The sequence below is a fragment of the Coturnix japonica genome, chromosome 4, assembly GCF_001577835.2.
Source record: "Coturnix japonica isolate 7356 chromosome 4, Coturnix japonica 2.1, whole genome shotgun sequence".
NCBI classification, from domain to species: Eukaryota; Metazoa; Chordata; class Aves; order Galliformes; family Phasianidae; genus Coturnix; species Coturnix japonica.
Window position 1 is genome coordinate 62,084,867 of NC_029519.1, and position 25,956 is coordinate 62,110,822.

General features: G+C 39.1%; 1 protein-coding gene across 20 annotated transcripts in view; it reads left to right on the top strand.

Moving 5' to 3' along the window:
- Positions 1-25,956, top strand: part of APBB2 (amyloid beta precursor protein binding family B member 2) — a 141,979-nt gene that overhangs the window by 86,258 nt on the left and 29,765 nt on the right. For 14 of the 20 annotated variants that reach the window (XM_015862395.2, XM_015862411.2, XM_015862394.1 and 11 more), the window contains 6 exons: positions 1,443-1,651; positions 5,669-5,731; positions 6,148-6,233; positions 6,340-6,400; positions 19,063-19,209; positions 22,600-22,727. In XM_015862395.2, coding sequence (XP_015717881.1) covers positions 1,443-1,651; positions 5,669-5,731; positions 6,148-6,233; positions 6,340-6,400; positions 19,063-19,209; positions 22,600-22,727 — 694 coding nt within the window. The remainder of the gene's footprint in view (positions 1-1,442; positions 1,652-5,668; positions 5,732-6,147; positions 6,234-6,339; positions 6,401-19,062; positions 19,210-22,599; positions 22,728-25,956) is intronic. The other 6 variants (XM_015862412.2, XM_015862410.2, XM_015862405.2 and 3 more) reach the window with 3 other exon arrangements.

Below are 25,956 nucleotides of genomic sequence, written 5' to 3' on the forward strand. Positions count from 1 at the left end.
CTCATTGTGTAATAAAGGCTTATCGTTTTTCTGTTCCAGCATACAATGCAAGGCCCAATATCTATATTTTATGAACACTGGCATTTCTGAGATATTCTAAGACATTTAAGGCCAGGCTGGACAGGGCTCTGATCAACCTGATCTAGCTGTAGATATTCCTGTTCATTGCAGCAGAGTTGGACTAGATGGCCATTAAGGGTCCCTTCCAACTCATATCGTTCTGCAATTCATTTACCCTTCACTGTGGGTGTTTTGAGGCCTGTCTCTGAAAGCTGGAAGTGAGTTGCTGGAATAGATGAGCCACAGCTCTCGGTACAGAGCTTCCTTTCTTGTCAGTGTATTTTTTTTCTTTCTTTTTTTATTAGAACAGTTTGTATGCCAGTGTCAACCCCTCATGTCTCTTTGAGAGCTGGCAAAACGTTGGACCAGAAGGTTATTGTCTTCCCTTGCAAGTTGACAGCCCTTGGAGAACGGCAGCTGGTTAACAGCACATAACATAAGGATACCTCCAAAGCACTTTTGACTGGGAGGTTTTAAAGAGCACTGTCTCCCTTCCCAGTGACTGGAAAGTGTGTATTCCCTGAGAAAAAAATGCCCTTGCTGAAATATATCTGTTTTTCACATAGACTTTGCCTCTGCCTTTCTAAAAAGTACTGTGTTTTTTCTACTGGTGGCATTTCTTACACCCATCTGTAACCTCATATAAATTTGGGAATGTCTCTAATTATGGTATGAATCGTAGGCACATTTTTCAGAGATTTTCCAGTGGCGCCAGTGTTTCATCCCTGTGTTGGCGCTGTTGATGAATTTGGGCTTTTTTTTTCCTACCCTATTATAAAACCAGTTCAAAATGATGTTATTTCTGACAGCCAGGGTTGTGTACAAAATGGTCATTACATTCTTTTATTTGCATTGTTTTGAGCAAGTTTTCTTTTGGATGCTGCAAGTAAAGGCATTGCAGGTTCTGGTTTTCTGTTAGTTTGTCTTTCTTTTGGTAAGCTGATTTTGATTAGCAGAAATGCATTCTGTGGTAGCATGTGTTAATAAGGGAAGGTAGTGCGATGAAGGGAACACCACAATTCCAGATATTTCTTTATATGCTGTGTTTTAATGTACCTAAAGCTAGACATTATTAGAAAAGCTAGTTTATCTGATGGCATTAGGTTAAAGCCATGTTGGAGTAACTCTTCGTTAAGTTTTCCCTCTCCTTGTAGGCTAATTCAAACCGTTCCGAACCAAACTTTCTTGGCTTATTTTGAGACTCAGTAAGTCAAGGTCTTTCTTTAGTGTTCCTGTCCATAGGAATAGTACAACAGTAGTACCTCCTGTGCTTTGTTTGCGTCAGGTGAAGACCTATGGAAGAAAACAGCAGCATTCATATCTTTGTAACGTCAATTCATTTTCTTTATTTTCTCCTTTTTCCCCCCCACCCCTGTACCCAGCAGATATATGGAGCGATCAGTCATTTCAGACAGACCCAGACTTACCGCCTGGATGGAAAAAAATCAATGACATTGCTGGAATCTACTACTGGCACATACCTACAGGAACAACTCAGTGGCAACGTCCCGTGTCTGCTCCAACAGATCTTCAGGGCTCAAGGAAAGGATCACTTGGTTCCATTACTCCATCTCCCACTCCAGAAACTGAGGTAACACGCTGTCCTGTTGTGTGCTGTGTGCTATTAAAAAAGAAAAGACATACCTTCTTGAAATTGCAAGTTTGAATGTTACCTAAAGTAAGCATTAGAACACGAGGCCTTATGTTATCCCAAAGTGTAGCTTCTTGTTGACAATATATTGTAATTGTCTATTTTCCATGTGTATTTTCTAATGGCTATGCCTCATATAGCATCCTAAACTTTGGATGTGTAGGATGAAATCAAACATTATATCTCACATAAATAAGTCGGTGCGTGATTGATGTGAAATGACTTCGGTTGTCTAGTATGTGCTGAAGCGTTACTCCATTATATGGGTACATAAAATGTCTGCACATTATAACTATCTTTTTGCTAGACTATTTGTAATTGCATCTTCTTTTTGGTTCACCTAGTAGGAGTGGGGTATCACACAGAGAATTCATTTGAGACACCAGCTGCTTTACAGGGTAGTTTCTATTAAATAAATATCAAGTATTCTCAAGTGTAAGCCTCTTAACATCTTGTCAGTACAAAATATCTGCACGAGTAGATCATCGTGTTGCAGTCAGTCTTTAACTAGAAACAGAAAGAAATATGTTCTTTCTTTCTACATGGGCTGAAAGAGCAATATACAACACTGCCTTTTAAAGTAATCCTTGCAGGCACAGTTGAGAAGGTTGATTGATGTCATATACATAGAAATATAAAATAAATCCTGAGAAAGAAGAGTGTGCTTCAAATATGGATTCACATCGGGTTTTTTAATGTTGAGAAGACTTCTGTGGAATAAACCACAATCACAATAACAGATTATTATGAAACATAATCCTTTTTCGTACTGGCATTTCAGAAGGATGTCTACAGCTTTATGGAATCAATTGAAGTCTTTGTATTAGCTTTGATTTTTGTATTGGGCAGTCTTTAGTTATTTTTTATTTTTTTTTATGTGTTTAGATATGACATTATTTTTGTTCTTGGCTTTATTGATACATGCACCAAAACAACTTAGGTGAAAGACAAGGGGAGTTAAGGACATTCAAATATGTGTTACAATTTTGACCCTGAAACTTTTATCCTGTATAGGCTTAAACATGCACATTCTTGTTTATTATTTCAGAAAGATTGCTCCCATATGTTCACAAACACTACTCATATGGTTGACAAACTTAACCACGCTGTTTCAGTTATGGTTCACATAAGTAAGGTGTCTGTTCACCAAACACAATGGAAACCATAAACCAGAGTTTAATGGGGAAAGAACATCAATTGATGTCAATCATGTAGAAAATAAGAAAATCAGAAGTGCTCCTTATAAATTCCATCAAATTCTTCCAGTTTTAAATTTCTGGAGTGTATAAGAGAGGGATATAACTTCAGCATTAAGTATTTCTCTAACTCTAGAATATGGACAATATATGGGCTTCAATAGGGAAGTTGTAGATGTCTTTCAAAAGCACCCATCAATTGGGTTAGTAAATCAGTCAGAAATCAGTTGGGTTAGTAAACTACAGAAGGAGAATGCCTATATTCTTTAGAATTAGTTTTTCTACCTCCTTTTAAAATGTCTTTGCAATGAAAATGTTAGACCTGCTTGTAATGTGGCTTATGTACCTTTAATCTTTTATAATTCTACTTTCTTTAAACAGAGAATAGTTGTAGCGGCACGGATCTTAAGTGTGGATGTATAAAATAAGACATTTGAAGAGCTATTCTAAAATGCTACATATATGAGTATGTAAGAACTCACATTAAACTCATTTAGATTTCAATGTGGAAATGCTAATGCATTGAAGAATTTGATCCAGTCAAGCATATGCATTTCTATGTCAGGATCAATACAATATACTGTATCTTAAAAGATTATATAGAAAATAAACAAGTTCCTGATACTTATATTGATATGCTAATACTATATGCCTATTTTAATTGTAGATATAAACTGAGGAATTCATCTCTTGAAGATTTCTGTGTTCACTGATAAGCTTCTAACATGCCACTATTTAAATAATACTGATTTTTTGACTGTCATTACTAAGATAACACTGCAATAAAATACCAGCACATTGATAGAATTAATCTGGAAATCTCTGTCTGTCAATCTGACACAAAAGATGTGGAATTTGATCTAGAATGAGGCTCCCAAGTGTCTGTATCCTGGTGCTGCCATTGGCAGCAGTGGTTGTGGTGGACAGGCTCCAGCTTGAGGCTGGAACATGTGTGAGCTGTGTACTGCTCGGAGTACAGGCTTCCAAAACTAATCTGGCTTGGAAGGGCTGCCTTAGTTCATCCCCATTGGCTGGAATTTGTATTGTTTTCTTCTGAAAACCTTTTAGATTGATGAAAGAGCAATCTAAGATTGCAGATAGGTGTGGGTAGCATTTCTTATTTGTCCTAATAGGCTTTTGTGACTCCGTAACAATTATTTTATCACTTCTGTTTGTGAAGCATCTAGTGCTGGTCTTGAGTTTGTTTGGGCTATTCCAGCTTTTAGGTTAGTCAAATAAACATTTAGAAACTTTTATTTTTGTTCCCCGAGTAAAGCTATTTTTACCTTTTGTCTTGTTCCTTCTTTATTGATTCATTTGTTGTTTATGTATTTATTTTAGCTTTCTGTCCCTGTCTCTTAAATGATGTGACGTACAGAAACTTTGCTTCATTTGGTAGAATGTGGCTCACAGCTGAGGGCAGTCAACAAAGATAGCCAGTTTTATTCCGTGCCTGGTTGCATGTATTTAGCAGGAAGAACTACAGTTACTTAGTGTTGCACAATATGGTTTGGTTTTGGACAGGTGGTTAAAGGTCACTTAGTTTTAGTTGGCTCTTCTCTGCGTTGATGAATGACTTCCTTCGTAAATCCTCATGTTTTGTATGTTTTCTTCCAAATTGTAGAGAAATTACTGCCTTTTATCCCATTTCCCGTGCAGAGAGAAGGGGCTTAATTTTCACTAAGAACTTCTTTGAGGTCCCAGTAGAACGTGGTGATGGTAGTTTTCTTCATCACACACCTGGATCACCTCTAGAAGTTCTTCCGTAGGTAACATAATTGCGAACAACTAATAATTAGAAATTAGGGGCTTAGTAGGAAAAACTAACAGCTATTAATAAAGTCAGAGGCATGTTTGGCAGGAGTTACTAATTGTTACATGGGTTCTTGGCCTCAGTGCAGAGCTGGTCTTGGGAGGGGCTATTAATTATGGGAATTCTTGAGGATTTGAGGAGCTCCAAGGAGAGGCGGCTTCCTTGTGGGGAAGGGCAGGGACAACTCCAACATTACTTGCTCCTCCCAGGCTTTGCAGGGAAGGACAGAACTCAGATTGCTATACTGTTAAATGCACTATTGCCTCATTGATTGCACCACTGAATGCTTCAGAGCTATTAGAAAGTTAAACAGAAAATGAGAGAGTGGGTGGTTTGTTTTGTTTTCCTCTTTAAAAAAAAAAAAAATAGCTATTAGGTTTTGCAGAAGTACTTTCTCAGCAAAAAAAAAAATCTCTCTGCACTCCTTATCAATCGTCCTTTCCTTCACTCTGTTCAACATGCTTTTTCCCTAGAAAATATTATTTTGTACGTATCTTCTCCCTGTGTGTAGCATTGTGTTGCAGTATTTCTACTTCCAGTAGTATTAGTCTCTTAACAAATGTGCCAGTCAAATGGAAATCCTTATGTTCCTGCAAAACTGCTGTTTACCAGGCTGTAGCAGCTGTGGCCAACATTCATATTCAGATTTATTTTGCTTGCTTTTAAGATCATAGTTAAAGAATAATTTCATTGTCCGTTCCTAATTTATATTAACTTTCCTTGTTTCAATCATTTGTTTTGGTAAGTAACTGTTAGAAGCACGTCTTCTCTTCCCTTTCCTCCAAATGCCATGGTATAGTAATTAGCTGAAGTTTGAGGTGATCTGTTCCCTAACCCATCCTGTAAATATCAATGCTAACAACAGTGTCTTGTGTTTTTTTTTCTTTTTCTTTTTNNNNTTTTTTTTTGTCAATGTGCTTCTTCCTGTGTGAATAATTATGTGTCTAGAAACAGCCATGGAGTGATTTTGCTGTACTGAATGGGGGAAAGATTAATAGTGACATTTGGAAGGCAAGTATATTGTCAGATTTTAGAACCTTTAATACTATTACCCTTGGTTGTTTTTTTTTTTGCATGGCAGTGGCTGTTTTCTCCCCTTTTATTTTCCATGAATGTCATTCATAACATAGGCCAAAGTGACTGGGGGTACTGATAGGGATGTATAGCTCACAAACATGCTGCTTTTTCTGATCTTTCCACTTGGAATGGATTCAGTCTAAACTTGCAGGGCAACCACCATGACATAACAAATAAGATGCCTGCACTGAGTGAAATGCAGCTTGAGAATATATATATGCATGCCTCTTTTCAACTTCAGCCAGCAGTACTGTCGCTTCTTTGCAGGGAGGATTTAATTTCCCTTTGGAATAAGAAATAACATGGCGGTGTCCTTAATACTGCATTAACCAAACTACCTTTATCTCTAGGACCTGCATGCAGCCACTGTGAACCCAGACCCAAGTCTGAAAGAGTTTGAAGGAGCAACATTGCGCTATGCCTCCTTGAAGCTCAGGTACGATGACTACAGAAACTCCCATGCAGTAACCAGTTCCATATGGTGCTTTCCTTAATTTTTACCTTAATTTTACGTTGATTTTTGTTCATTTTTTCTTTAACAGAAATGCTCCACAGTCTGATGATGATGATTCCTGTAGCATCAACAGTGATCCAGAAGCCAAGGTCTGTAACAAAATACACTGTGATATAACAATTCAGAATTTGCAGTTGTGAACATAACTTGTAAGCTGCAGAATGCCCCCAAGGTTGTGAAGTTTAACATGCTCCTCCTATTGGCACAATGTAGACTGACTGTGCAAGACTAATTTTTTCAAAGGAATTTGCAATTTAAAGCTTTATTCAGTTTGGTCACGAAAGTGCGGCCAAGAGCCAAGAAATTTCATGTTACAGCTGTAGAGTAAGTGGTAGTAATTGACCCCATGCAAGTTTTCTGTCCTAAGCAAGAGAGGGCCTTGTTGTTTGTCATGGTTGGGTGGCTTCCTGGTGCTTTCAGTGATGGCAGTGGCTCTTTATTTTCAAGCTTGTCCCCTCTTTAAGTACTTCTTGTTCAAGAGGCTGCTTCAACTCTCACATACTAACAAGGAAGCTGCTTTTTAGAATTAGGAACTTTGTATTTTACAGAACAGGGAACACAGTCTAGTTTGAGGATAAAGTTTATGGATAAAAATGAGACTTCTATGTGAACAAGCGCCATAATTAAATCGTCAGGGCCTTCAGTGATGTAATCTAAACTTTCTGAGGAGAAGGAAGCAGCAGGAGGTTTTGAAAGCTTGTGCACATGTCTCCAGATTGATCTTGTTGACAGTTTTGCCATGTGCTTGCATCCATTTTTAAGAGTGTATGCGAATCTCTATAATTGGAAATGCAACTAGTTTAAATGAGTGCCTTTGCTGCCGTACACCTGCAGTGACTGACAGGAGCAGAAGCTACTTACGTGCAGAAAGACAGTATGTAACAGATTTAATAATTATAATAGTATTAACGATATATTTTAGGAGAGAAAACAGACTGATCAGGGTACTTAAATGTCTTTGTCGTCTTGATTATTTGGCTTATGATGTTTAAATCAGATGTAAATAAGTTTGTTTCGCTTGGCAGGCTGGCAGTTAAAAAAGCAAGGCTTCAGCTGCTCTCGTTATAATGACAGACACAGTAAATGGAGTGGGGGAGTGATGAGCATTAGGTACCAGTCTTCAGAAAGCTGTTCCTTTCAAATGTCTTACAGTGTGGAAAGCATTACCAGTAGCTGGTAATTTGCTACGTCTGACTCTTTACTGGATGATTAGCACTGGGGAGGATGAGGAGTCCTTCTTGTGTGGAGAATATGGCGGTTTTTGTGTGGACAAGGAATGCTGGTCATCATCTCCCTTTCTGTCTAACTAGCCATCTAGCTACACAATTTATGGACCTGATATACACCCAGTATCAGTGAAATGAGATGAAGCCAAGAGCTTGTCCACAGGAGCTGTGTAGACCCAACTGTGCTGATGATGCTTAAATGAGTAATTTTAACATTTGCTGAAGTGGCTGAAAGGAGCAGGACAAGAAATGGAGTAGGAATTATACATGTGTTTTATGTTTATGCATCACTTGAGCACTGATGTGCTATCTATCACTGTCTAACGGGACTGCTGTGTAGGGGCAGCAGTGCCCAGGCCTGTGGTACAGCTCAACAGCTTGGGCATTACATTGCAGCTCCACAGACTGAGGGCAAAGCTTCCCGCTGCTGCATGGCTGTTCCTTGCAGGGATGGGAAGTGGGTCTGGGAATACCAGGAAAATATGCCTCTGGAGAAAAAAACACGCAATGGCGGTTGTAGTAGGAAGGTTCCTTGATAGCTCATTTTATCCAAGTTATTGTGAGAGTAGTAGTGCAACAGGATTTAAAACAGATGACCTGACACTTGGATAAATCAGATTTCTAGCTTCTTCAGCCTCTCTGCCACATCACTGCCTTCGCTGCACTGATTTGAAGCTTGCTTCTGCGTGGCAGCAAGCACAGCCTCAGAGAAGGAAGCTGTGTAGCTCATTAAACTCTCTGTTAGAAGAATTTGTCAAAATAGGCCTTGTTAGAGAGATGCTGGAAACTCTGGATCTGTTTAAGCCTATTCATGATAGTGGCCAGTACGTTAAAAGAAAAAGAAAAATAACTTTAGGTGCACAAAGCAGTTCTGTCTTTCAGTAAAGGGAACTGTGCCACCATGTGGAAGTCTCCAGTACTTCCCTTCCGCAAAGGTTGTCTGCTTCTGTAAGGACTGTAGCGTTCTAAACAAGTAAATGCTGGGAAAAGTATGTCATAGAATTCATGTAGTTCCTGTAAGAAAAGTTATTTACTCAGCTTTGAGCTGCACATCCTTGGCAGGTTGGCACAGGTTTTCTGCATAGGACCATAAAAGGGAAGGGAAAGGGGAAGAAAGAGGAGGATGATCAGATTGAGCTTCTCCATTTCAGTGATTTATTTTTGTAGGAATTTCTTGAAGAAATGGCTCGTTGCACTTGGCAGGGATACTAATTCTGCATGTGAAACATGCATGACTAGAAATTAGTTTTGAATTGGTGCTTCCCAGGAGACAGATCGTAACTTTTCTGGTTAATTTATTGAGAAACCTGTGCATTCCCACTTGAGTTTCAAGGAAGGTAAAAAGATGCTTTTACCAACCCTGGACTATAAACTCATTTGGGCTATGTCTTGTTACAGTATTTACCTTACAGTTATGATGGCTCTGTGTAAAAGTATAGAACGATTCTAACATCTTTCCCTGTGCTGGTGCAAACAAACTGAACCTCTGGGAAAATTTGTCTCTATCCCTAGGGATGGGATGATGAACAGGGGAGTCATGCGGCTCAGTTTCTCCTAAATCTATATGGAATCAGCCTATTCGACTGGACATTTGAATCTGCCTTTATTCTTTCAATTTAAATATGGTTTTCTGGTTAGGCTTAATATAGTCCTGTATGGATTTTCCAATTTCCTGTCCCCATATTAGCTTGTTCTGCAGGGCTCTAGTTTCCATCTTTGCCATTTTAGAGTAGCTATAAATTGATATCTAAGAATTGTGGAAAATTATCTATACCTGCTAAAATACTAGGCAAGTGCTTCAAAAGTCTGTTTTCTAATTTTAAAACCATTAAATGTTCAGGAACTCAAAAGAAAGGAAGAAGAAATCGTTTCTGTGTTTTGTAGAGGTACGAGATGCTGCTAACAGGTACATGAATGTGGTGATTTACCTGTGGAAAGAAGTGGAAGGCATGGAATAGCGTCTGGATAGGGATCTATGAGATATGGTTTAGTGGTTTTCTGTAGGTATGGTAAAGGGAGGACAGTTGGACTAGATGATCTTGTAGATCGTTTCCAACCTTGTGATTCTATGATTCAATGAAAGTGATGAACGTGGTGATGAACTGTTAAGCATACTTGGTTGTTTTGAGTAATGTGAGGGTTGGCAAGCTGACTTATGGTTGTCATGAATGTGGCCTGTAAATATCACTGTTGAAATAACTTTTACAAAATACTAAGTAGTTCCCAAAGAGTTAAACACTATCTCTTTGATGCTTCTCTTGCTATGAAGGGAGGTGTTGTGTTTTTTGGAGAGATCCCATTTCTTACCTTCCCATTTCTTACCATTCCCATTCTTCCCATGTCTGTTTCTTACCTTCTCCAGAAACAAATATCCTGAGTAGACTCAGGGCCACTAGCAAATAATCAGTCTGTGCCCATGACGATAGAGGTGAGCTGGAGATGAGTCAGATCTCTGATGAAGAAAGTGAAGACCCAACCAGAGACATGTAGATTTTGTCATGTCTAGTAATTGCATAAAAGGATAAACTTTCCACATTAAAGTGCATAATTCTTTCCAATTCCAGATAGCTTCTGAAATTGTTGGTGCAAACAGGAAATAGTGTTAGGGCAACAAGCAATGGCCTAAATCTTGAACATAGGAAGAAGTTCCATACAAACATGTAGAAGAACTTCTTTACAATAAGGGTGACAGAGCATTGGGTCTGGTTGCCCAGAGAAATTGTGGAGTCTCTTTCTATGGAAATATTCAAGACCTGTCTGGATGCCTACCTGTGTGACATATTGTAGGGTGTGTGCTTTGGACTCAATGAGCTCTTGAGGTCCCTTCCAAATAATCTTGCTAGTAGCTGGAAGTGCATTGTGGACAGCAGAATTATGTATTTTGGGGATTAACCCAAAGAGTTCTTTCAAGACTAAACTTCAGTCAGTAGAACACTCAAGCGCTGTTTTTTGCATCTTTCTGTCTTTCATCCGTCTTTCCATCTTTGCAGCCTCTTAGTAGCAAAGGTGAGCAATGAGGACAGTGATTCCTAAGCTGGTAGGTTGCTCCTGAATTTGGCTGCCTGCCATGAGCAGCATTAAGGCACACTCCCAGCTGTGAAGATGCTGCAGATAAATGATGCAGGTGTGCTAAACCGTTCTGCTTCACAAGCAGTTTTAGAAACAGCAGACTGAAGCACTAAAATACATCACTTCAATGTTTTCTTCATACTTTCTCATTTTGTGTGTTAGATGTTTTGGAGAATGTGTCTGTGTATTCATTCTTTCACCATGATGCTGTAAGCCATCATGTTATGGTGTATATACTAACACAGATTTCCGCCTACATGGTATTTTCTTCCACCTTGTCCTAAATGTAGCCTTACTTATAACCAAATACAAGGATTAGGCTAAGAAAGAAGAAACAGTTTTTCCCAAATCTTAGCAACTGACTTTTTAGTGATACACGTAACTACAGTAAGTTTATCTGTTAAAATACATGCATAAAATAAATGTCTGGGATAATATATGCATAAAATAAATGTCTGGGATAATATATTTTAATTTCTTGAGCCCTTCAACATCCCGTGGTATGTTACATGGCCTTCATTCCTAGAAATCCCATCTATCTCTTGGATCTAATTAGATGTGAGCTTGTTCTTGTGGATCAGGACATGGATGACTGAGCAGCAGGACAGATTATAGTGAAAGATTTCCTTGAAGCCTTTCTCAAAAAAAATGTATAAAAACCCCATTCCTTGCAAAATAGAAAATGGAAGGTGCTTTAAAATTTACCATAATTCTTCAGGTTTGTAGACCAGTAATAAAAGCTTGAATTTCAGGGTATTATCAGTATTTTATTTGTTAAGATACACTGTATAGAAGTGTTACAGCAGACTGCTGCATTTCTACAGGACTGGGAGGAGAAAAGATGAAATACGAGCATCTTTTTGTCTCAGGTCATGCTTTTCTATTGAATTAATGGCCCAAATGTCATGTGGTTTATGTGTGGTACAGGTTATATGGACATGCAGCACAGGCTGGCTGGGGCTTCCTTCCTGCTCGTAGCAGTACTGCTGTTAGGTCATGATATTTCTTACATTTTCTTAATTAATCATAGCTTATTCAATACTCTGCATCACAGAATCAGCTCTTTCGAAGCCAGCATACAGTGTATATGACTTACAAAATGAGTCCTTGGGAGCAGACAGGAAGTGGGAGCAGGATCTGTCTCCATCATATTCACATCCCACAAGTGGAAAGCTCCTCATGCTGTTCTGTGGATCAATAGATTCAGAATGCAGGAAGCTCCCAGTTTAGCTCAGCCTATGCTGCTATTGCTGGCCTCTTCTCTAATACATTGCTGAAGTAATCACAGCCTGCAGCCCTTCATACTCCCACTGGAGACTGATTATTTTACCTCCAAAGCAATATATAGCCTCTGTCAGCTCCAGCTTTTTAGAGTAAGACTGTTGGTTGTGAACTGCCTTTTGAATATCTGTTCATCATGTTACTGCTACAAAATGAACTGATCAGAAGATAAATTCATGTTTCTCTTCAATTATTCATATTAACTTGCCAGTTCAGAGCGGCTTGGAGAAGCAGCCTTGCCTTGCCTGTGATGTCTCAAAGTTTATCTGTCTGTTGTGAAAGCTAGATTTATGGAGGAAGTTAATTTAAGAATAAATTAAAATGGAACACGGTGTTGAATGACAGCAATGTTTAGATAGCTCTAACCAGTATGCGCATTTATTTTGGTATTAGTTCTCAGTTGCATTATAGAGGAACAGAAGTCTCCAGTACCAATATTTCTTGCTAATTTCAGCAAAGAAAAAAGGAGTGGAAGGTAACAGTTATCACTTAACAGTATAAAAACATGAAATATATATTGCATGGTGATACCATGTTGCTCCCATCGGGAATACAACATTCAGTGGCTCTGCAGCACTGCAGGGAAGCAATGGGACAGTGAATGGGACCTCAGGCATGGGAGGCCACCAGGGTTTGTGACTCAAGGTTTATCGACTTGGGATTCATTTCAGTCTCTTTCAACTAATGGAATGGATCAGAAGTGATCTAACTCATTGACTTTGGATGCTATCATAAATATAATTATTGCTAAGAAAAAAAAAATTGCTCTTTAAAATGTTGTTTCTGCAGAGGCATGAAATCTTGACTGCTCAAGACAAGTTGTTTTGCTATGGATTCATTACATTTGAGAGTTCACATTAAGGCTTATTCTTTTAAATTTTTTGCCTTTTTTTTTGTTTTTCTTCCAAGTTGAATGTCTTGCTTTGTAAGTACATACAACAGTACTAAGTGGTCACTTAGTACTGCTGCATTAAAACCTCTTACATCCATCAGCCTGCAGAAGAGAGCCCTCCGTCAGGAAAGTACATATGTAACACTTCAGGTTAAAGATAACAAACACACAACACATTCCTCCATACCTCATAAACTCCTGCAGGGCTTGTCCTTACAGACAAAGGAAACCTGTGTTTGTTGGGGTCTCTTTTGTGTGCTGAACACACAAATTGTGCTCAAGTTAGACTACAGTTCAGTTATTCGACAAGATAGACCCTAATTTGAGCTTTACTGTAACAAATGGTCCTTTACTAGTTTCTGGTGAAAAGTTGCTGCCTTTTCTTTACAGAGGAAGCATATTTGTTATTCCACTATATTATAATGAAACTCAAAACATCATACATAGCTTAAATCAAAGCCTATAAACCCATTTCTCTAGGGTACAAAGTCAAGTTAACTGCAGAGCATCTGAAATCTAAGCCTATTCTCACCTGAGGTGATGTTAATTTCTTCTTCAGAACTGTATTTAGCAAATGGGTATTAGTAGAGAATAATAACGTCTATTCCATTTTGCTCAACTGGCTGGGTTTTTCATTTGATACAGAAATACCATAATGAAAAGAGATGGGGATTCATAAAAATCTTGAACCAGCACAGTGGTCCTGCAATGCTTTCTTGCCTTGATGGAGCACATTTGACCTCTGGCTGTGAGCCAGAAGGCACCATTGAAATAAGTATTAAACTTGAAGAGAGCCACTGCTGTCAGCCTACATGTTGGAGTCTGAGTGTCTGGAAAAATGAGACTGTAGTGTCAGAGAAATGAGCAAGGGACTGTCAAAGCAGGGAGTTCAGCGCTGACCTGCTCTAGGGATATCATTTATTAAAAAGGTTTATTTATAGTGTTATTAAAGCCCTCACATTTTGCTCCACAGAAGTTTACTGTCATCTGCTTTCAGTAGCAATTATCATTTCTTAGTTCTGTTGTGATCTGAAAATGTACTTTTGTTTTTGTATGATACACCCGTTTTCAGCAATTCAGATAATGCATCATGAACTGAAGGGCAGAAATGTTGAAAAAGCTTCCTCGCATTGATTTGATTCTGCAGTTTGAATTTTTGGTAATTAAGAATTTTCATGTGACAACTGAATATTTCTATGAGAAAATGGATACGCAGCAGCCTATTCACATTAATTGAAGTACGTGCTTGTTCATTAATTGCATAGCAGCATCTCTTTATTCTTTTGTTACTCAATTTAGCTTTGATCATTTCCAATACTTTCATCTGAAATCAATGCAAGTTTTCTTGATGTGTAGCGGGCAAATACATTGGAACTCATTTATTTCCCTATAGTAGCTATATTTTATCTTCCAAAGCAGAAAGCAATGTGTTAGTTTGTTTTACTTTTAAACAGTTAAAGACGATATAAGTGGGATTTTCAGAAGTGTGCAGGCTGCATGAGAAGCAGTTAATTACGTGACCTACATGCTGTGATGCAGGCACAAGTCTGCTCAGTGGCCTGTGATAAAAGACCTTATTAGATGCTGTAATGATTTACTCGTATGTTTATCTGCAGACAGATATAACCTTTAAAAAGAAAAAGCATGAAGGGAAACAAAGGAAAATTGCTCAAATTAAAGTCCTGTAGAAGTAGAGGAGAAATTAATAGCATAGATTTTAATCCCCAAGGAATGTACACTCAAACTTACGTAGTTTTTCATAGTGGATACCAGCAGCTGTGTGATCTAAAAGCGATTAATCTGTGTTTTAGCCATGTCCCTTAGTTTGTTGTTCTCAAGCTGATGTTCTAGTGTAATTTTTCCTTTTCATTTGATCTTGTCTATCCGTGCCCTTATGGATCCATCCAGTTTCCCATACTACTCTGATTTCAGTCTTGCAAAATTTGTCTCTTGTCCTCTGCCTAGAGGATGATAGTATTTGCTTTAGTTTTCCTGATACATTTTCTTTTTGTCTAACAGTACCTGTTTTGCACTACAGCAGCTAGAATGTGCTGTTTGCTTGTGTGTGGAGGCACGTCATAATTCCAAGTACCTGGAAAAGCTCTTCCTGGTGCTTCCATTGTGGAGCAGAGCTGTATCTGGTGGTGGGGTGGTCTATGACACCAAAAGCAGGAGCGTGAACCACCATTCACTGAGCTCATTCAGCCTGGGGGGATGTTTCAGGGCTGACCTGCACTGCCAGAGAGGTTTACAGTGTTTTACAGAGTTTAGATTACAGAGTTTATGAGTTTGGTTCTTTGAATACAGACCGTTAACATTAATTAGAATGTTAATTAGATTTGCATCTATGCAGACATATGCTCCCTGGAACTGGAAAGCTGGGTGGAGATTTCTGTGTTCTCCTTTCTGCTGGTCTGTCTCTTCACAAGGCACAGTACATTCAGGTGGCTTTCTCTGGCTGTCTTTTCTTGCAGAACACCCTATGCACTGCCTAACAGGAAACGTGAAGTCTCCAGCTGAGATGAGAGTACAAGATTGTTGCTGTACTGCATTTAAACATTGCATTTAGCTGCCTCATACCTGCTGTGCTCATAGAGTCAGGATTTCTGAAAGACACAGTTGGGATGAGAAATATTCCCCATGCACATCTTCTGCCCACCTCCAGCCAAACAAAGCACAAGGCAGTGTCCATGTGATCCCAATACAGAGCACCATTCCTAAGTCTGTCTTTCTTCCTGCTGTGTTCTTCAGCTTTCTTTACTTTGCTTCAGACATAGTTTTCTTTGCAGCTCTTTGCAAGAGTCTGGGGACACCAGATTAATGCAGGCAGGAAAATCATGTTCTATTTATTCAGATAAATTTATCCAAATTATTCTTTTTAGACATCAAAATATAAGACAATGCAGAGTGTCCTGACCTGGCAGAGAGAATGGTATGATGTTATTTTGTAAGTTAACTGTGAAAATACGTAACATGATATAAAGGCTATTTGTTAACTCCCTCTGAGAGAAAAACAGGGAGTCTACTGTAGGCCAGGAGCTACTGGATTACCTTGAAATTATCATTTGCCAATAATCAGCTGTGAGCATTGAGCAGGGGTACTTAACTAGCTGAAATTACCAGGGATGACTGATTTAATGAGCTCTTAACTCTTACCCAAGGAGAGCTGCCCTCAGTGCTTTTCAGCGTGGCTGGCTGCAGCTGCACACATTAGTTCCTGGGGAAAAGAAGGTGCATTAGCCGAGCTCACTCAGCTCAAAGGCAGCATTTTCTCCCTTTGCTAGTGAGTGTGGCTGATGGGAGCTGAGGAGCTGTGGTGCCACATTACAGTGCTAAGAAAGCTGTGGTGCTGTCATTGCTAACTCAGCTGACCCTAATTTAAGAACTAGGTCACACCTGAGGCGAGAGACTGGGTAGGTTGTTTATGTTGGGTTTTGTTTTCTTTTGTTTTAAAGAGTACCTCTAAGCCAAAGGATTAAGAAAACAAACGAAATCCCTGTGAGTAAAACAAAGTGGATCTTTTGCAAGATTTTTAAATGTATTGGCAACATACAGTGAGGGGGATGCAGCATGCAGACACCCACTTTTTCTGCCATCCCCCTTGTATAGGTGTGTGTGTTATATGCTTGTATTGTCTATTAGGCTGATGGTAACTGAGCTGTGGTATGTAACATATATTACTCATATTATTTAGTGCAGAAATCTGCATGAAAGTATGTCTGAGTCATACCAATGTGTGCTGGAGCCAAGAAGAGTTTTCTTCTTCAGGTTTGTGTATGCTTCGAGCCACAGGCATCGTGCTACTTTGCAGGCAGCGTTGCATCTTTCTGGGTATTACTAAGAGGTCAGCTTTTTTTTTTTTACAGAGAGTCTTTGGGAAATGTGCTTTTTTGTTGTGAGTTGTGAGACATTTCATTTGGTTAATGATAAGAGCTTCTTATAAAACCCATAAACAAAGGTTTGCCAGATGTCAGAAGTCAGCTGGTTTTCCCCACGTCTCTGGCCTGGAAACACTTAGAGGGACTGGGGACAGAAGAGGATCCAAACCCTTCATGCAGAGGGGGATTACATGGAATGGACAACCCAAGGGAATAACAAAAACAGAAACAAAACAAACAGTTCACTATCCTTACTCATAAGAAGTGTGCTTGCTGTCAGCTTGAATTGCTTAAGATATATTCAGTGCAGCTGTTTTTATCTCTGCTTACAAATTGCAGATTGAGATATGTATAATAATAAGGAAATAATGTGCTTATTACATATATTTAGTTTTTAACTTCTAAGCTGATTTAGAAAATGATTTTCTCTGCTAATATTCTGTGATTCAATGCGTATTGAAATATATGTTAAAAAAAAAAAACCACAAAACAAAACACCTAAACACAACAACCTTCTGGCACAGTAAAAAATCTGTGTTTAAAAAGCTTGCAGATATAAATATTTAATACCCCGGTGGGCAACACAGCACTTCCAGTAAGATTCATGAGCATCTGATGTGCCAAAATAATTCTGCAGTCTTACAATTGGGTGACCTTAATAATGTCTAAGAAGTGGTTGTCTGAGTACCTCGTGTAGCCCCGAAGTGAAGAGAACCCTTCAGTGGTGACCCCTCCTTTATCTCCTCCCTCATCTCTTTTTTTACCTGAAAGTTGGTGCTTTTGTGGTTTTCCAGCAGGCTGCATAGGAGGAGAATTTGTGTATTAGTTCCCTTGTTTCTTGAAGGGGTGGGGAGGGAGAGCTAATAAAAATGTGGAAGCATGGGAGCTTTGGTTTTTATCTGCTGCCTTAGTTGAGATGCATTGCTGTATGTGGTCGGAGTAGTTCCAGGGGAGCAGGAGGCAGGCTGCATGCTGACCTCTCAGCACTTCTTAGGAGAAAACAAATGAACATCCAGCATCTGCTTTAGAACCACATGCTGATTTCTTTACTGCATCTCAGAGCAGCACTGAGTACTGGCTTCTGCCATCACAGGGTCAGCGTTGTGCCCAGACCTAACAGGGAATCAGATTTCCTGAAACAGTTGTGTGTCAGTTTGCCAGAACTTCATGGGATTTAAGGACACTGTTACATTTCAGAAGAAATATGTCAAAGCAGAGTACCAGGGGCTCAGTACTAATTAACGTTAAACCTTGATCCACTTTGGAAAGGGGGGAGGCAGAGGATGAAAAAACAGATGCAGTATGACAGGTTCTCAGTGATTAATTCCAAATTGTCTCAGTTCTGTTTTTATAACATATGCCCCAAAATCCTGCACCTCCACAGGGCAGCATTGTGGTCTGAATACGAGTGCAGCTTCATATCAGTATGGGGCACCACCCACTCACTGACTCGATCAAAAAGCTTCTTTTTGTTATGCCAGCAAAACTGGACTGAAAATATGGAATGGGATTTGGTCCGTTGCCACATAAATACCTAGAAAGTAGCGAGAATTGGATATTGGCTCCGGAACTATTATTGATGTACCTTTTAGGGACCATCACAGAAGTGTGGCATATCTGTTAGGAAGGTACAACATCTGTTGTGCATCTTTTACTGGCAGTGCATGGCAGCTTGAGGATGAGGTACTCACAATGTTCTCTGCATCAAATCTTGGTCTCATACACAAGCTCCCACTGATTTAACATTAAGCCTGTATTTCACCTGCTGCAAAACCTTGAGAGCAAACGTGGTTTGGTTTTGTGCTTGTTTTTCAAAAATTAGGTTTTTTTCATTATCTACCCTAGTAAATGTAGGGTAAAGATGATGCCATTGAATTTCTCCCATTCTGTTTTGCTTGCAAAAAGCACCATATGTGCCAAGTAATACTGCCTTGGATTGTTCTGCCAACTCAGTGCTCTGGTTGGCTAAACATCCTTCTGCTTAAAGAAGACTATATAATTAGATAGTTTTGTTTCAAAGGTCGTTTTTAATTTCTTCTGGAAAAAGCCTGCTTTTCCATTAGGATATTTTATTGTTTGGTAGGGCTTTGAATTATTTATTGTTAACTACCTTACTATAAAAATGATTGCTGTTATCTCCAAAGAACTAATTTTCTGCTTAAAAGGTAGACGTCTACTGTCTGTATACATAGATATACGGTAGGCATGTATCTCTACAAGGTGTGGTTTTCGCAACATTCATAGCTCAAAGATGGTAGCTCATACAAAGCTCAAGATGCTAGCTGAACTTTCCTTTCTACTCTACCTATAGCTAGGGTTTTTCCATATGTGTATGTGTTTGTCTCAGCTGTCAGTGTGTTGTGTGCTATGATCCATATTCAGATGGTTTTTTGTTTCTTTTTTAGTGCTTTGCTGTGCGTTCTCTGGGCTGGGTAGAAATGGCAGAAGAAGATCTTGCTCCTGGAAAAAGTAGCGTTGCTGTGAACAATTGCATCAGACAACTCTCTTACTGTAAAAATGACATCAGAGACACCGTTGGCATTTGGGGAGAGGTAAGAACATGCGAACTTCAACTCTTGGAATATGCCTCTTGTGTTGTAAAATAGCTTGAAAGAACAACTCTAAGACAAATATTTCCATATTCTGTGTTTAGATTTCCCCATCCCAGTTAGCTCTATTGGAACTATTCAGGGACAGTGCTAAAATGTTTGTTCCAAACTGCTCAGGACCTCCAGAGATCTCCCTTTAATGTTTATATCTTCACTAGTACACACTTGTGTGGATGCAGAGCTGTGGACACACAGGTAAAACTTGAACCCAGTGGAATCCTCCTGGCCAGTGGTTTTAGAGTGATGCTCTGGAAAACATTGTCACATGCTTCCCTGTGACAAAAGGGCTTTAAGGAAACTCAAACTGCTGTCACTGTGCTTCTAGCATGACTGATGAGATTGAGAATGATGGACAGATGGCTTATTTTAAGATGATTACATATCAGTCTTTCAAAAGGAAATGAATTTCATTAATCTCTCTGTTGTTTCCTCTCCAGTAACTCTTGAAAGCAATGACCAATGTTCCTCATCTTTGCTGGATGTCAAATTCCCACAGAATGAGGAAAAAACAGAGAGCTCAGTTTTTTCTACCACTCTCTTTGCAAGTTTGTCATCCCGTCCATTTTTCAAATGGTAGAACTTTAATCAACTTGAAATATATCAGTTCAAAGTCACGTTTTACTTTGGTTTAAGAGTTAATGTTCACACTTTTCCATATTCTTCTCTGTCAATCTCATTGGTGTTTATTCAAATCTCTTGCCAGTTTTCAATCCAGACTGGTGTAAAGTTGTGTTCTCTTGAAAGGAATTTTTAATTAATTGCTTTTAATTTTCATTTAAAGAGTAATCATTAGCACAGTGAAACGGTAGAGACACCAAGTTTGAATTGGTGACCCCTGAAGTAAATTGTCACCTTGATTTTTCAAAGAAATCATTACAATATTTTTTTTCTGCTGACAAGGTAGTATTTCATGAATGACTGGAAGAGGCACAGTTTAGTGAGGAATCTGAAAAGCATGTGGTTATCACTGACACCTCAGATAGAACACGTACAGCAGAAATCTATTACAAAGCCAGGGCTGATGACTGCACACAGGGGTTTTAAGATTGCCTCAAGATTTATTTTAGCTACAGTGGTAATGAAAGTGAAATTGAGACTGGGATCATCCCATGTTTTCATGATTAAAAAATCAAGGGATAGAAAAGCAAATCACCCTGAATAAAATTCTGACCCTACAGAAACTTTGTCACTAGCTTTAGTGTGAGTTTTCATTCCTCCCTGTCACCTTTGAAAGAAGATCTCTGTAAGTTTCTAACTTCTGCAGTTCTCTATAATGGAAGAAAGAGAAAGAAGTTTGTATTGCTACTTCGCCATGCATTACATTCTTCTGCCTCATAAAGTCACTTACATAAACAAGACTTATTGTTGCTATTGGCCTAAACACCACCATACATAGCGCTTCCCTGAAAGCTTGTTGGAACTGAGTCTTTCCTGTATTCCTTTCCTGATCCTTCCTGTGAGAGCCATCCTCAGCATGAAACTTCAGGTCTCTGCAGCTCTTCGGCCATCTGAGACAGTCAGGTTCAAGCTCCCCATGTGTCTGAATCATTTCTTCGTGCCCTGTGTGGTATTTCCATCTTTAAAATAGCTTTAGTGTGTCTAGCAACAAAACTTAGCAAAATACATTGCTTCTGGCTGCAGCTAATCTACCCATTGTGCACTGCAAGAATAATTGACTTATGTTACTTATCTGCCCATTCTCCAGCTAATTTGGATTTCATTGTATTATCATAATCTCAGTGTATTTTGCATAATGAACAGATTTTACCTTCTTGTAATAATTTCCTTCTGGAATAAATACATAAGTAGAAAATGGGTCCAAAAAGTAATCTTTTAACACTTGGTAACATTCTTTGCACAAACCATTTACTGCTTCTGACTTCTAAGCATATTTCTTGCTCTTTTTCTTTACGATTAATCTGTTTTCTATTTAGTTTCACCATCATTCCCATCCTCCTATGCTCTCCTGGCTTATTTGATTTCCCATGTTTTTGTCTCATTTACACACGTGGTTATTACAGCTGAACAACATCTTTGTGTAGGCACCAGGCTGCACACCAGCCCACATCCCTCTCCCCTCCTGCACCCCCCTCAGTACTCATGTCTCAGCTCTATGTCACAGTGCCCTTTGAATGTCCATTAGGGGAAGTGATCAGCCCCATGCGAGGCAGAAAGCAAAAGTTGGGCACCTGTGATTCAACACCTGTGGTTCACCACCTTCCTTCCCCCCATCAGTGGGCAGGCAGTGTCTGCCTCTCCCCGAAGTGGCCTTGAAACCCTGAGGTCAGGGTGGCATCAATGTATGTCATATAAAAACACAAAAATTAGACATCATTAAAACTTAAACCACAGTAAGCAGACAGAGAGAGGGTTTCTGTGTCACTGAGGTGAAGAAAAAGGTCATTTCTGAAACATCTGTCAGTGGGATGTCAGAACCTTTCCATTCTTTCTGGTCATTTATATATTCTAGCACAGTAGAGGAGAAACAAATTACTCCATATTTAGCTCATAGTTCCCTCCTTTTTATCAGTAGGAGCTTGTCTTAAGTCTCAACAGGATCCTTTCCACGAGATTCCACGGTCTGCAGTCTCTGAGAAGGGAACTATTAGATGTGGCAGAAGCAGCAGCAGACTTTTTGCAGTTGCTAGCTATAGGAGGAAGATTAGTATTTGTGAATTAGCATCAAAAGGAAAATTGCTTCTAAATTTGTTTCCTCGGTGGAATAAGCATTCTCCTTGTTCTTATGCACCAGAAGAGCCAGGGAGAAACCCCGGCTCCAGGATTCTGCAGTTGCTGGCAGAATTTTACTGCATTCTTTACTGCTAGGTTTTCCCCTTTAAGTAATCTTTCTTTAAAGATTATCATGTAAGTAAAAGACAGCATACAAATTTCTGTTCCCATGGCCCATTGGCTAAAGTTTATGGAAACAAAGCACATATTGTGTGAGAGAGGGAGCTCTGCCGTAGGTGTGGATAGGGACTGATGCAAGCATTTACATGGTTCTTCTTCTATATTTATAAGAAAGTACTGAAGATAGGATAGACAATTTGTTGAATAACTCACTAGCTTGCATTTGAACAGGTCAAACAGTTGCATTTAAAAGTTAGCTTTTTGTGATTGGGACCTTTTAAAAATACATTAGTAGCAGAATGCTGTCTTAGGTCTTCTTCACATTAGAACTGAGTAAACGTGTTTTTAGTTGCTTTTGGAACAAACTGTAACTTGGCATCAATTTAGAGGATGCAAGGCTTAACAGTGCAAGCATAACTCCTTAATACCAATCGGTTTGAGAGGAGAACGTGCTCTGTAACTGTACATTTTCTGGCGTTGCAGGGCAAAGACATGTACCTGATATTGGAAAATGACATGCTGAACCTGATCGACCCCATGGATCGTACAGTTCTTCATTCACAACCCATAGTGAGCATCAGAGTTTGGGGAGTAGGTCGTGACAATGGCCGGTGAGTCTGCACTCTCTTTGTTCTTACTGACTTTGTGCTTTTTGTGTCTTGCTGTTACCAAGTACAGATATGCCAGGAGTAGGTTACGTATCAAACCTACTGAGTGATTGTGACCCAGAGATGATGGGAGGATGGGCAAATTTCTGTGACCCGATTGCGTCTTTCTATACTTCTTACTTCTGTGAATGACTGGTGTGGAGGGGTTCATTTATTATTTATTTCTTTATTTTACTGTTCTTTTTTGCCTCCATTGGTGCAGATTTTTGAGAGATCTAGAAGAGCAAATCCAGTTTGAAATGGTGGGAAGTAAAGAGCTTTTTACTTCTTATGAATAAACCATTACAGTGCTTTGTTTGCTTTAGAAAATGAGCGCACGTTTCCCTTCAAGTCAGATTTTGTAGGAGCTTGCTTTGGTCAAGAAATAAGAGCATTTTAAGGAACATCTGAATGTGATGCAGCTTAGGAAACCAGCTTTGCTTTTCATTAATATTTTTGAAGCGTTTTCAGTTCTCTTTTAAAATACTTAGATTTCTTTTTAAAAATAATTGGAAAATCATTTTGTTACGGTTATCACATAATGTGTCACATTTACCCAGGTTGGATTCCTACTTCTAAAGGCAAAACTAGTCATAGAAATATTGATGCTGAAAGGGGGCATCTAACAGAAATATGTCTTTTGCCTCCTTAATGTGGATGTAAGCCCCATCAGTAAGGCAGGAGCTGATAGGAATCATTGTGTGGAGGTCAGACCTACAGCCTCCAACACTGATGAAAAGCTACATACAAGTAAATAGCATCTCTGATTCCATCCCTGCCCAGTTTAGTAATGTATCTGGGGATCCAAAATAAATTCCAGTTCTGCTGAGATTTCTGCAGAAACTCACCTATCTAATAAGAATGAAGTCCTAGTTGTAAAGAATATGTACATGAAGTATACATCCAAGTTTAAAGTTTACACAAAAAGAGATTTTATTTGGGACATCAATAGAGAAACAGTGGTAGAACAGATACACTACTCTTTTCTCATGTTTCCACCATCAGAAGAGGGATCTGGCCAATTTGTATTGAAACTGAACACTTCTTACCTCTACTTTTTCCTGTTTGGGTGCTGCAAATATCAGCAAGAAAGCATTGCTGTTCTTCATATATTTCTTTTCTGGGAAGCTGAGAAATTCCTACCTTCTGTCATGAAATTCTTCTAGAAGATGTTGCTCATAAATGTTGTTAATTATCTACGTTTTGTATTCCAAGAGCCCATGTAACAAAATGAAATTAGATTTGTTCTGAAAAGAAGTTGTGGAATTTTAAAATATGGTAGAAATGTGTGTTTTCCTCAATGTTGACCTTTCTGAAACCCATAAAGATCCACCAGCCCTCATTTTGAACTGCATTTTACTTGTAGTAAAACAGAGCTAGATTTTGCTTTGGAAGATGAAAAGGTTTTCTAATGACACCTGACCAGATGATTTTCTAAGCAGTGCCATAATGAAAGATTGATGAAATAAAGCGATCTGCTGATGAAAGTTTAATCTGAGGATATGTCTGGTAACTCACCTCAGGCAGAAACATCTACTGGAAGGCTGTAATAATGTTCTCCATGTGCTGCACTGTTACCTTGACCTCTAGAGTTACTTCTTATTTTTACAACAGTTGTGTGATAAGCAAAAGCTCCACTGTTTTGTTGACCTAAGCTATTCAGTGATTTTGTGTTTTGAAAGGTAGCATCACTGGTTTCCAATTAATCATTTAGTAAAGTATATTTGACCTTAAGAGACACCAGTGTGCCTTGTTAAAACTGTGAACAAAAGCAGGTTTCTGCAAGAGAAGCTGGTGGCTGTGCATGAATATGCGTGTAGACTCTAAGCTCCAGTGTTTCATATGCAACATGGGCATTAAAGGAAAAGACACATATTTCTGAACATCCTTTTGATTGACTGTATTTCTTAGGCAGTGTGATGTTTTTAAGAGTAAAAACCATTGTACTTCATTATCTTTACCGCCTTCCTCCCCTTTTTATTTTTTAAAAGAGCTATGACATTTCCTTTAATATTATTTGTATATGTGAGAAAAATCCTAGTACTTGCTTAAATAGTTTGATTTCAAGATCAGTGATCTCATTGCCACATGAAGACTTTGTGGCACCACAGGTGTATCAGTGAATAATTGGCAGCAGTGCATTTTCCTAACAACCAGCCCTTGGCATGGATTTTTCTGGAAAAGCATCTTGGGGAATATCAGCCTCCTAAAGCTGTTGAAGGATCGTTCTTTCCAGTTGTGAGCCACAAGAGTGAACATTCATCATGCCTCAGATTAAGTTTTGTGTCCCCTTCTCAACTGCTGGTACACACCTTCTGCACCTGAGCCCCTCACTGACTAGGAAGGGAGAAGAGGTAATGGCCCATCAATTCTGTACAAGAGTTTCTGCTAGCACATTTCCCTGAATCTTCCTTCATTACTTTCCCACCAATCCAAAGTGCAGCTCAACTTTTAAAATCTCTTTGGGACTTTAATTGCCTGGTGGCACAGCTCCATGCCATCCCCTTGGGTCCAGTTGCTGTCAGCATTGCTCAGTGCTGCCCCTTTGCTCCCCTCTTGAGGAGCTGTAGGCTGCCATGAATCTGAGCTAAGAAAACTGTTGGAGTTAGGTGAGACATGCCTGTGAAAAGATGAGGATGAAATTGCCTAAAGTGACAGCTCAGAATATGGGAATATAAAATAATACATTGCTTTTTCAACAGCTAAACAAAATACCCCTGATATCAGTGGTATTTAGCAGCTACACTGTCCACTGATGTCAGTGGAATTTGTGTGTATCAAGTACCTTTGAAAATCAAGTGGCTAAATATAGATCTGGGAATCTTTCTCTAGACTTGCAGATTTGGAAGTTTTTGCTTGAACAGCGTTTTAATTTTAATAGTGAGTGTATATCGAGCTAAGAGGAATGAGATGGGTTTGGGTAAGAACTGGTTTGTTTGAGGACAAAAGGCAGTTGAATGAGGAATCTGCAGGCTGCACTGCAGCAAGGAAGGTTATCTATCTCAGGGGGTTATAATCCATGTTTTCTGGCTAAGGCTGCACATTTACACAAACTACCTGAGCCCCACTGTGCATCACATTATATAGATGTGAGATTTTAGGAAGGATTCTTGGCCTTAACGAGGGAATTTAAAGCTTAGTACAGACAACAAAGGTAAGGATAGTGTGCTTGGAGTGTCCTGGTATATCTGTA